Source organism: Sitophilus oryzae, unplaced genomic scaffold, assembly GCF_002938485.1.
Source record: "Sitophilus oryzae breed Bouriz unplaced genomic scaffold, Soryzae_2.0 scaffold_1443_pilon_pilon, whole genome shotgun sequence".
NCBI lineage: Eukaryota > Metazoa > Arthropoda > Insecta > Coleoptera > Curculionidae > Sitophilus > Sitophilus oryzae.
In genome coordinates, this window is record NW_022146108.1 from 2,298,555 (window position 1) to 2,312,439 (window position 13,885).

Here is a 13,885-nt window from a genome sequence, read left to right on the forward strand (position 1 = left end):
TGGTTAGCGAAACGCGCGTCCAGTGTAAAAGTAAAAGTGTTTTGGTGTATTGTGGTGATTTAGTGTTTTTATTTTGCTGTAGCTCCTAGAATAAAAAAAATTGGAAATTTTGTTTAAGTGCAAACCTAAAGTATGTACCAGGATGTATTTCAGGAAAATATTTTAATTTCTATAGGATGGCTCAAAAAAGTGTGAGTGGATCAGGATGATTTTTATTAATGGAACACCCTGTATATTATTGCATTTTTGGCTTCCTTTCTGATCACTTTACATAATCCTAAGATATGAGTAAATATATTTCGATAGTTTCAGAGATATTAAAAAATAAATCAAAAATATATATTTTTCATCCCTTCTTAAAAAAATTATTAAATATATAAGAATTGTGCTGAAATAAAAACTAGATTAGGTATTTACTTTAGATGGTCTGTTCTTACTTTGCTATAAATATGGTACACGCAAATCATACAGAATGTTCAATATCCTACGCCATACTTTCTAAAATATAAAATATTTTTTCTTTGCTTTTTTAAATAGAACACCCTGTATATTATTTTTTTATTATATGGAGAATTAAAAAATTAACATATTTTGTATTTAAAGTATTTCAAAATTTTTAATAGTTTTGCAGATACACGCAGTATTATTTCATATGGCCCATTTAATTGTAAAATACGAGAGAAAAATCATTTGGTGGCTCTGATAAAAATTTACTGTGGAAAATGTCATATGAAATATAATACCGCGAATATCTGCGAAACAGTTTAAAAATTTTATATACTCTAAATACCAAAAATGTTCATTTTTTTATTATCCATCTATTGAAAAATAATATACAGGGTGTTCCATTTAAAAAAACGAAGAAAAATTATTTTATATTTTAGAAAGTTTGGCATAGAATTTTGAACATCCTGTATGATTAACGATTTCCATACTTATAGCAAAGTAAGTACAGACCATCTAAAGTAAATAACTAATATAGTTTTAATTTCAGGACAGTTCTTGAATTATTAATAATTTTTTAAGACAGGCTGAAAAATTTATAATTTTTATTTATTTATTAATATCTCTGAAACTATTAAAATATATTTACTCATGGTCTTAGAATTATGTAAAGTGATCTGAGAGGAAGCCAAAAATGCAAAAATATACAGGATGTTCCATTTAAAAAAAACTCATCCCGATCCACACACAGTTTTTCGAGCAACCCTATAGAAGTTAAAATATTTTCCTGAAATACATCCTCGTACATACTTTATATTTACACTTAAACAAAATTCCCAATTTTTTTATTCTAAGAGCTACAAATGCCCGACGCACTATTGCCAGACCCTGTATAAGGTAGCGGTGGTAACTAACGGATAACTAAATTCCCCCCATCCTCCAATCTACAATCTACAAAAGCTGATGAGATTGACAATCTGAAGAAGAAAGGACAGAACATATTTTATATTAGAGCTATAGCATTTTAGAGCAGTTGAAACTATACGCTTCTTTTAAATACAAGTACATCATTAATTTAGACTTTAATTTATATTGAATCCCTTTTTTAAATTGGCTATCGGTACGCCTCTGAAGCCGGACCGCTTCTGGAAGTGCATCTACTAATTGGTCATCGAATTTCGCAGTGATGGAAAAATTTCGAATGCAAATTGGACCTAACGATCGATTTACGAAAGAGCCGAGTTTCTTTCGCGCCAATGGTCTATGATTTAGAAAATCCCAGATATTTCATTTCAATGATTATCTAAAGGAAATTAAATGGGTTATCAATATGATTTAATTAGTATAAGTATATATATATATATATATATATATATATATATATATATATATATATATATATATATATATATATATATATATATAATGCGCAGGGAAGCCAACTAACATCATTGGTTTGGTGAGTAGCGCCACCACGCTCCCCAGCTAGAGGATGTAAATCGGTCCGGCAGCCTAACCAGGTGACATCCAAAGGGGGAATTCGCTTGTTTCTCCTAGTGTCGGCCGGGTGTGTGGAATAAGGTTAACCACCTTTCCACGCACCTAACACTCTGGTTCCCTAACGGTACTAGTGAAAGGGGCTCTCACAACCGATCTCTCTCGGATGGAGGTCATGGGCAAGGTGGCAGAACCCCAATCAGACCGCCCAACGATGACGACAACCGCAATGAAAATGGACAACGCTTTGAGTGGACTGATGAGCTCAGAAGCGACCTTCTTGAGTGCTACGAAAAGAGTAGCCCAGGCCGAAGAGGATACATGGTGCGGCTGCATGCTGAATGGGGCAGAATGCACCCCGAACATGAAACTATCACAGCGCAAAATCTTCGTAACTGCGCAACGAGATTGCGAAGCCAGGGGTTCATAAGGGTACAACTGCAAATGGAAACGAACGAGACTGTAGTAAATATCCAACCGGCTGAGGTTTCCAGATCAAGCGACCACCTACCAATTCCAGAAATGCCATTAACACCAATAAATGAGCAAGCAATATTTGAATCCCGAAGAGCATTACATCGCATAAAAGCACTGAAGCCGCTAGAGATAACGAGAATGGATGAAAGCTTAAGCGACACTCTCCCGAATAATCCTAATATTTGGCAACTGAACAGCACTGTGTATGACGTTGTAAAAAGAACCTGCCAGCCAATAATAACCCATGCACGCGCAACGCCTGAAATTAGAGCACAAAGAAGGATTAAAAAAATGGAGGCAAAAATTCAACTTGCAAGACAAAAAGCGTCCAGAATACAGTGTGTGATTGAATATCAAATACAAGGTACACCGTTTACAAGGAGAGTGAGAAAAACTGCAGCAGAACTAAGACGCAACCATCACACACTGAATCAAGGAATACTGCTTGCAGCCAAACAGCATTATATTGACCGCATCAAAGTTCTCATGATCTCCAAAAGACAGCTGGCTGAAAAGACCAAGGCCATTATGGAAAACAAAATGTTTCGGGAAAAGCCAGGACGACTATTCTCACCACCAATGGCGCAAATAGAAAATCCGCCTACCACTGAAGAAGTAGAGAACTTCTGGAAAGACTTGTATGGCGAGGTTCGACCACTCCGATATAACACCCCGGCCCTCGAGCAATTCAAAGTCTTCGCTCAGAACCACCGAACGGCTAATGAGCCGAAACATCAAATCACAGAGGAAGAAGTTCAACAAGCACTCCAGGGTACGAAGAACTTCTCAGCGCCGGGCCCAGACTGTATAAACGCATACTGGTGGAAAAAACTGACATCTACACATCTCCACCTGGCAAGGATATTCGACACATGGTTGCATGGAAACCAACAAATACCGTCGTGGGTGGTAGAGGGGCGGACAGTATTAATACCTAAAAGTGGAGATCTATCGCAGCCGAAGAACTACAGGCCGATAACCTGCCTAAATGCATGCTACAAGATATTCACAAGGATCTTGTATGCCCGACTATTATCAGCTATCAAAACAGCGCTCGATGAGATCCACGAACAACGAGGCTCAAAAAGGGGGGTGGCTGGATGTAAGGAGAATCTTCTTATCGACCGGAGCATCACACAAGATTCGATGCAGTACCAGCGAAACTTATCCATGGCCTGGATAGATTATCGCAAGGCATTTGACTCCACAAGCCATGAACTTATCCTGCGCCTGCTACGAACCCTTGAGGCACCGGAGGCAGTGGTGGACTGTATTGAGAGGCTGATGCCGCTCTGGAAAACTCGGGTGTGCATCAACAACGGAACAACTAAGATTTGCACGGATGCAATTCAGCTAAGAAGGGGAGTTTTCCAGGGCGACTCACTGAGTCCTCTCCTCTTCTGCATCTCCCTTCTCCCACTTTCGATCGCACTTCGGAACACACGCGGATACAAATGTGGAAAGCCAGGAATCAGAGGTCACAAGGTCACACACTTATTTTATATGGATGACCTAAAGCTGTACACCGCAGGAGAAAGGGACCTAAAAATATCTCTGCGAATTGTGGAGGAGTTTACGAGTGCGATTGGAATGGAACTTGGGCTCAATAAATGTGCTGTAATTCACCTAAAAAGGGGAAGAAATGAAAACTACGGAGAGGATGTGCAATTGGTAGATGGAAGTACAATTCAAAAACTGACCGATGATGAGACATATACCTACCTTGGAATTGAACAGCGGCATTTCCAAGAGACACAAAAGGTTAAAGACTCTCTCTGCGAACGTTATCGGAAGAGACTTCGTCAAATCTGGTCTTCCAGTTTGTCTGGAGTGAATAAAACCCTTGCAACCAACATACTGGCCACACCTATTATCACATACTCCTTTGGTGTAATAAAATGGACGGAGAATGAACTGCACCAACTCGATGTAATAACTCGAAAGATGATGCACATGGAAAAAAGCTTGCACACAAAATCATCTGTCCCGAGGCTTTATCTACCAAGGGAACAGGGAGGACGCGGTCTTCTCAGTTTAGAAAGCTTACACCAAAGAGTGATCCTAAGCACGGCGTACACACTCCTTAAAACTCAAGATCCTCTACTAGTAATGGTACGAGACCACGAGAAAGAAGAAATTGGTGGATTCATTTTCAAAGAAGCAAAAAAAGCAGCGAATAAACTCAATCTAATATTCGATCTTCAGCGCCAACATCCAGAATCCATCACAGAACACAGCGCCACACAGGTAGTCAACCGAATTAGGTCCGCACAGAACAGGAGGTTCTTGCAAAATCACGTGGAGAAACCCGTGCACGGAGCCTTCTATAACATAATGACACAACAGCAGCTTTCTGAGAGACTATCATTTGCTTTCCTGAGGTCGAGCGGCTTAAGATCTGAGACAGAGGGATTTATACTGGCATGCCAGGACGGTGTCTATGGCTCTTTGGTGTACCGTAGCCGTATTATGGGCCAACAAATCGAAGATATAAGATGTAGAGCATGCCATCAAGCTCCGGAGACCCTGTGGCACATACTATCAGCCTGCCCTACTTATGCGGCTTCGGCTTATACCCAGCGCCATAACGCCGCATTGAGGGTGATATACTATCACCTTCATCATATGCATGGATTTGATGAAACGCCAGTACTACCACAAACACCGAAAGAAATTGAGTCCTTGGTGGAAAACGAAACAACCAAAATTTACTGGAACTATCCATTCCAGGCCTTCGGACAAATACGGGCGAACAGACCAGACATAGTTCTCAGGATATAGCGAAGAAAATAATTTATGTCATAGAATTCTCGGCGCCATCAGAGAAGAACATAATCAGTAAAGAAGAGGAAAAGAGGGAGAAGTACCAGGAACTCCTAGAGCAAATGCGCAGAATGTACGCTGATCATTCTGTAAGGTTGGTGGTACTGGTGATAGGAAGTTTAGGAGGAGTTAAAGACACCCTGCTCCAGCAATTGAAACTGATACCAGCGTGTTATAATGTAGCGGAACGACTTGCTGCAAGCATGCAGAAGAGCTGTGCTTTTGGGCTCTCTCAAAATACTCAGGGCACACGATACGCGGATTCAGTGAACGGCTTACCAGACGGACGTCAGGAGTTGAACACTGAAAGAGGACACCGGCAAGTTTCCTTCAAGTGTCGGAGCTGAAGGAAGCAAACCGGATATGTAAAAAAAAAAAAAAAAAAAAAAATATATATATATATATATATATATATATATATATATATATAGGATGAGTTTATACCGGGTGTTGCATCGTTGAGCGGGACATAGGAAATCCCATGTAAATTTTAATGGGGTCAATTATTGGCTTCCCTAATTATTTTAGAGAATAATTCTATTTAGGTTTATTGAAGAGCACGAAAACCCACATTCAAAAGAATAACTTTAGATATTTTTGATTAGCCCGTTTACGAGTTATCGCCGCGCCGATTTCTTTTTAAATATTTCTCCTTTCTTATGGCCCTGTATTTACTTATGAGCTCCGGTCAAGGTAAAAGATAACTGTCAAATGAAGTTTTTTCAGAAATTTATCTATTTAGTGCTTTATTATTATTATTAAAAACTAATACCTACATCGAAAATATTAGCCATGAATTACACTACCGAAGAAAAAGTATTGATGATCAAATGGTATCTATTATCAAGGAAATAGTTATCAAAAGGTGTCGGACATGTGTGCTGCTCTGTATCCGAATAGACCGATACCTGGAAAATCTACAATCGCAAGGAATATGCAGAGATTTGAGACTAAAGGTACCCTAATAAATAAGTGCAGATGCGAAGCAAGGCAGGAACAAAGAGAAGATGCAAGAAATGATACCGACTTGGAAGTTTTATTGTGCGTGGAAGAGAACGATGGAAAGATCAACACAAGGAAACTTGAGGATGAAATAGGAATAGATCACACTACAGCGTTTCGAATTTCGAAACGACATAAATACTATTCCTTCAAACATAAATACCATTCCTTAAAACTATTTTCTAAATACTAAATATTTAGACTATAGTTTTAACGGAAACGTTATTGGCCTAAATCATACAGTAAATTGGCTAGCAAGGTCTCCTGATATTTTGCCAAATGATTTCTTTCTCTGGGGCCATTTAAAAAACAGGATATACAAGGATAAAAAATACCCAAATCTAGACGAGTTAAAAAATGCTATTTCTGTCGAATGCAATAGAATTTCAGTTTACCAACTAGCGAATGTAAGAAGAGAATTTTATGATCGCCTGGTTTATTGTCTAGCAGTCGATGGAGGAATATTTGAACATCTTGTTAAATCCTAAAGTTCTAACAATTTAATAGTACCTAAATTAATAAGTTATTGAATATTGTAATAATACTATAATTAACCTTGTAATTGATTTTTTTTTATTTTTTTTTAGTTTTTTATTAATTTGTATTTATAAATACATCTTTAAGATTTCCGATGTAGGAATGAGTTTTCAATAATAATAAAGCACTAAATAGGTAAATTTCTGAAATGACAATTTCATTTGACAGTTATCTTTTACCTTGACTGGTGCTTATAAGTAAATACAGGGCTATAAGAAAGGAGAAATATTTAAAAAGAAATCGGCGATAACTCGTAAACGGGCTAATCAAAAATATCTAAAGTTATTCTTTTGAATGTGGGTTTTAGTGCTCTTCAATAAACCTAAACAGAATTATTCTCTAAAATAATTAGGGAAGTCAATAATTGACCTCATTAAAATTTACATGGGATTTCCTATGTCCCGTCCGACAATGCAACACCCGGTATATAAATCCGTCATTCTCGTCGTCTCTTGATTTTTAACCAGTTTTATTGGTTTATTTCAAAAATGGCAGATTCAAATGGTAAATTTCAATATTATTGGTTTGACGGAACGATGAACGACAAACGGACGTCGCGCCGGTGCGTATGAACACGACTTAACATTTTTGGGAGTTGTCAAACTCTTGCCAAATTATAGATTATAATTTTGTATCAAATTATGTCAAATAGAAATTTGATATTTAGCATTTTGGACTGTGTTATTACGTGTTTCGTGTTTTTTTGAAATTAAGTGGAGGAAAACTCGAGGGAAAATTAAGTGTTAAACCAGACCATAGTAGTTTACAGTTAATATTCGGTGCCGAGTTCGGTGCCCATGCAGAGACACAGTTTGCCAGAGAGTTGTATTACCCACAAATAAAGTTTACATACTATCTCGTATATGGTACCCATACAGGAGTATCTGCACAATAGGTAAAGGATACTGCTTTAAAAAAAATAAGATTAAAGTTAATTAATCAACTTTTAAAGGTATAAAATTCAGTAAGTGTTATTATTAATAAAATGTTTTGTTTTATTTATGTTGTGTTTTATTTATTCTTGTGAGATGTTTTTTTTTTATTTGGGCATAAGTTATATTAATAAATTTAATAATAAATGCAGGAAGTTGCTTGAGCGTGAAAGTAAGAAATAGTTTTTATGTTTTTTTCGGTATGTGGCGTTTTGTTTAAAACACACCCTTATAATTTTTCTGCTCTGTTGACCTGAAATGTTAAAAAAACTTCAAAATTTTGATGTATATTAAAAATCTTCTTTACATAAATTTTAAAAAGATAAAAACTAACAACAAGTCTCCGCCATACGTTTATTAGGTCGCGAAACTCGGAAACAAAAAATCGAAAAACTACACTCGGTCTTTCCTTTTATTGCTCTTTTTCTCGAAAACGGCAAAAGTCCAACACTCGAGCGGGAAAAACTTTTGACAAAGTGCATTCCCCACGAGCAGCGTTAGTTACCGTGGCGTCCGCTACGGCTGCAAAAAGAGGGCGCTCCCGTCTCGTTTACGGTCGCCGCTCAAAGCTGCGGACCGTAATTAGAAAATGGACCTGCGGGATTTCGAAACGTCGTGCTGGAGTGGCGACGCGGTAACGATAAAAATGCGAGCATTGGCGCACTTACGTAACACGGTGAAGAAGTATAGAAAAGTATTTTAATAGTCTATTACGCTGTACTGTTCGGGCCGCTCTCAGGGGTCGGGTAAAGCTGGTGAGTGGCCGAAAGAAATATACAGGGTGGTCCGAATTTTATTCCGGAAACTTCGGCAGCATATTCTGCAGATAAAAATAGATAAAAAAGTTCGTATAAATGTATGTCCTAAAATGCTTAGTTTCGGAGATACAGGGTGTAGAAATTTCATTTTTATTTCGACTTTTTCCAAATAATTTCTGAAGTAACGTCAATATTTAAATGAAAATTGTTGTCTGGGAGTTTTTTGACATGAGAAATTTGATTTTGATGTCAATGTGACCCCTACTGGTAGAGGGCGCCACCTACATGTGTTTTAAAGCATAACAACTTTTTGTCCGTACCTGTATAAAACTACCGAGGAAAAAAATGTACATCTCTGTGATTTTTTATGTAAAAAATATCTCTTTGTAAAAATTGCTGCGAGCAACCGTTCTCAAGATATTTAGAATGAAAATAGTCAATACGTGCCATTATTGACGAAAAATAAACACGTTGAGTAGATAGTTATTTCACTGAAATAATAAAATTGGGAAATTTGTATTTTTTTTAATTAATGATAAATTTTTCTGCAAAAAATGATGATAAAACAGTTTCTATTGAACTTTTGGCACAAAAACATTTCAAATTTATAATTTCAGTCTAATAACTATTTAGTCAACGCATGTTTAATTTATGTCAGTGATGACAGGTATTGATAATTTCGATTCCAAATATCTCAAAAACCAGAAATCTCCCTAATGCTTAGCCCGATCCTGTCGTGTTAAGCAACACCTAAAATTTTAAACGCACGTGCTTAGATTAAGGCTTGATTAAGGTTTGTAGACCCAAGTAGCATCTATCTGACTTCGAACTAAATCTGACCTGAAGCGACGTCAGACTTTGTGCAAATTTAAGTCGGGTGCTGGTGATACGACCGGTGACGTCGCTTTCCTATTAAAAGCGACGTCGTTGGATCCGAGTCGGTAAATCCAACGATCTGTCGACGTACAAAATAACAACGTACCATTTTTATTAATTTCCCAACGTCGTTCCCACGTTGGCTTGCACGACGTACATACACTTGAACTAGCCCGACGTCTACCCGTTGTCCGAATAGGATACGTCACATTGATAATCCCTAAAGTAACGTCCAATTATATTTTGTTGTATTTTATGTTCATATTTATAACCTAATTTACGTATCTCTATTTACGTCCGTAAATACGACCCATTAAGTAGTATTTGCGACCTAATGATCATCGTGAATATAACCTGATAAAAAGTTTGTACAAAAGTAAACATACTTAATTTACGCCTAAAAAAACACTAAAAAGGCATATAAACATTCATCTACATTTTACAGGAGGTCGAGGCTTTTGCAAAATAATAATAGTAGTAGTGATTTCTTGCCTCCACCCATAATTGCTTTTTATCCGGAAGCGATGCTGCATTACACTGGTGCATCTTAATTTCATTTTTTAGCTTAGGAAACTAGCAGACCCCATCCTCCTCCCACATGTGAGGTTAGTCTTAAAAAAGTGGCTGCCCATTTTTTTTAAGGAGAAAACAAAAACTAAAATATAGTTTCACTAATCCACAAATCACTGATACGCAAAGTGAGGTTACGTGGCGTACGTTGGAATTATATACGTCATAATACGATTGCCGGTCGTCCGGTTTGATGACTTCGGTCGTGTGAGACGACTAATGTTGGAGACCCTGTCGGAATTGGTATATTGGTAGTTCATATTAAGTCGGACACAGAAATCCGCCATTCTTAACAAGTATCAGATAGTCAGTCATTTTAAAATCGTTTTTTGTTTTTAAAATTTATATTCACATTTCGATTTCTAGTAGAATAATATTGATAAGGTTGAGTTTGGGGAGAACCACAGTACAGTTTTATGATTAAACCAGCTAGAAAATTAAAAAAATATTTTGCCAGTTACTTTTTTATAGATATTTTTATTTCATAAATCTACCTAATTTTGAATGCGCTCGTTGTTTTCCGGAGTATTTTAATCAGATATATCAAAAAAGTGACTTCCGTTGACGAAACTGATGACTGGATTAATGATTCAGAATTATTATAATATGAAATTAGGTAGGCACTTATAGTTATATTCGAGGAGTGATTATGAATCCATTTGTAATTAGGTAGTTTGGTTAGGTTTTTATGTATTCTTGGTAGCGAATATGAAACCAAATGTAACGTAAGTGCTTAGCGACGAATTTTAAGTAACTAAAATCCAACGTAATATGACGTTGGTAATTGGTAGAATTACATTCCCTATTAGGTCAGATACCGACGTCGAGGCGACCCGAATCTGTATTCCCCATTTAGGTGCAAATAAGGGTCGTCAGGCGGTCGAACCGACGTTGGTACCCGACGTTGGGTTTATTGAACGCGACGTATACCTGACGTTAGATAACGTCCAAATGCTACTTGGGGAGCTTCAGCATTTGCCATAAAATAGCGAGCAACTTGTTACAAAACCATATAAATTATATATCACTGTAATCACCAAACTTCAGTCTATTTTCGTATTGTAACGGAATTTTAAATTATGTCTTTATTTTCCAGAAAATTTAGTCCACGCATAAGGAATATTTTGTTGATGTTTGACTATCAAAATCTTAAAAATGAAGAAGTTATCTAAAAATGTACTATAATACGGATATAGCATAATCATTTATCTTTAATTTTCTTCTTCACTTGTGTAAAAATACCTAGCCAGTTTTGGATAAAACGTTAAATGTCGAACGCTCATTTTGCTACTTTTTCGGACTAGTGAAATGGACTCTTAATTGTGTTTTTTAGACCTTGTGATTGATCGCAAACTAAAGCTTCATTCAGCACCTCGCAATTAGTGGAATAAATTAGTGGTTTCAATTACATTTTATACTTTTTAGTTTACTATCATTCACAATGTTTAAAAAACACAATTCAAATTAATAGAATATCCTAGTAACAGCTTGCGTTAGTCAGTTGTATCAAAAGGGCAATTCTGCTATTTGAACTTCGACAAGTAGTTGTATTCGTCACTTAAACCATCCAAACAATGACATCCTTAGTAATTTATACTGTATATTGTGTAGAAACGATAAAACCTATCCGAAGAACTAGTTGTTAATAAATAAAGTCTTAATAAAATAAAACCTCTGAAGACAGTCGTACAAAATCAGCTGTTATTGTCATCGCATGCCGTTAACAAGCCATAACAGAAAATCCTCCTTATTCCGAAGACGACCCAACAAACCCATACACACGGAAAGCCCGAGTTCGACGACAATCTCGGCCACACAATCGTCTCGTAACTATCCAATTACCCGTCCCCTCCGCTCGACTTTCCGCACTATCATTTCCACTAATTTCCATTAAATTTCGCGACTAATATCCAAAACAATTTTGTTTCCATTAGAACGTCGTCTAGGGGCGACCTTTAACTTATCTCCCTCGCTCGCAACGAGCGCCGCTCTTTGTAGTCCGAACTCTATCCGCCCGTGTTAACCGCTCCGAATCACTATTTCGGTCTTATCTTTATGTCTGTCCTTTGCTCGGGCCTCCCCTATTACTTTATGCTGCTATCGTGCTAGGCACCAACTGATCATCGTCTTCCTCGTCGTATCCTTTTTCAGTTTGGCTTTAAAAACCTGTTCCACTTCACCATCTGTATGGATATCGTAGCATTTTTTATGGAATTATATCATCTCCCAAGTAGCATCTATCTGACTTCGAACTAAATCTGACCTGAAGCGACGTCAGACTTTGTGCAAATTTAGGTCGGGTGCTGGTGATACGACCGTTGACGTCGCTTTCCTAAGCGACGTCGTTGGATCCGAGTCGGTAAATCCAACGATCTGTCGACGTACAAAATAACAACGTACCATTTTTATTAATTTCTCAACGTGTCGTTCCTACGTTGGCTTGCACGACGTACATATACTTGAACTAGCCCGACGTCTACCCGTTGTCCGAATAGGATACGTTGTTGTATTTTATGTTCATATTTATAACCTAATTTACGTATCTCTATTTACGTCCGTAAATACAACCCATTAAGTAGCACTTGCGGCCTAATGAACATCATGAACATAACCTAATAAAAAGTTTTTGTAAACAAACTTATTTTTTTATTATGCCTAAAAAAACACTAAAAAGGCATTTATACATTCATCTAAATTTCACACAAAGAGGTCCAGGCTTTTGCAAAATAATAATAGTAGTATAGTGATGTCTTGCCTCCACCCACGAATGATTTTTATCCGGAAGAGATGCTGCATTATACTGGTGCATCTTAATTTCTTTTTTTAGCTTAGGAAACCAGCAGACCCCATCCTCCTCTCACATGTGAGGTACTGGTTCCAATTCTATTAAATTTTGTATATATACTATCCTAAAAAAGTGGCTGCCCATTTTTTTTAAAGAGAAAACAAAAACTAAAATATAATTGCACAAATCCACAAATCACTAATACGCTAAGTGAGGTTACGCCTACGAAACTGTTGAACCGTCAACCGTCAAACATTTTTTGACAACAAACAATTGACCTATCATAGGCCAATAACAGACAACGTCGGGAATCATTTACAAGGAATACGAAAAATTATATGCTCTGTGGCCGACAACGGATGCTCCTACGTATGCCGGCCGATCGCAAATTTTACGTGGCGTACGTTGGAATTATATACGTCATAATACGATGGCCGGTCGTCCGGTTTGATGACTTCGGTCGTGTGAGACGACTAATGTTGGAGACCCGGTCTGAATTGGTATATTGGTAGTTCATATTAAGTCGGATACAGAAATCCGCCATTCTTAACAAGTATCCGATTGTCAGCCATTTTAAAATCGCTTTTTGTTTTTAAAATTTATATTCACATTCCGATTTCTATTAGAATAATATTGATAAGGTTGAGTTTGGGGGGAACCACAGTACAGTTTTATGATTAAACCTGCTAGAAAATTAAAAAAATATATTTTACGAGTTACTTTTTATAGATATTTTTATAATATGGAAATTATAATTATTATAATATGAAAATAGGTAGGCACTTATATATTCGAGGAGTGATTATGACTCCATTTGTAATTAGGTAGTTTGGTTAGGTTTTTATGTATTCTTGGTAGCGAATTTGAAACCAAACGTAACGTAAGTGCTTAGCGACGAATTTTAAGTAACTGAAATCGAACGTAATATGACGTTGGTAATTGGTAGAATTACATTCCCTATTAGGTCAGATACCGAAGTCGAGGCGACCCGAATCTGTATTCCCCGTTTAGGTGCAAATAAGGGTCGTCAGGCGGTTGAACCGACGTTGGTACCCGACGTCGGGTTTATTGAACGCGACGTATACCCGACGTTAGATAACGTCAAAATGCTACTTGGGCTGTCTTTCTACATGTTCCTTCCATCTGTTTTTATATACTTTTACTTTTTCTTCTAATGGTTGTAT

General features: G+C 37.1%; 2 protein-coding genes across 2 annotated transcripts in view; one reads left to right on the forward strand and one right to left on the reverse strand.

Annotated features, from left to right (window-relative positions):
* Nucleotides 1–13,885, reverse strand: part of LOC115877300 (discoidin domain-containing receptor tyrosine kinase B-like) — a 288,039-nt gene that overhangs the window by 123,012 nt on the left and 151,142 nt on the right. The gene's annotated exons all lie outside the window — the stretch shown is intronic.
* LOC115877335 lies at nucleotides 2,386–5,199 on the forward strand. Its single transcript, XM_030893480.1, has one exon. It carries the CDS (start codon nucleotides 2,386–2,388, stop codon nucleotides 5,197–5,199), a length of 2,814 nt encoding a protein of 937 aa, XP_030749340.1.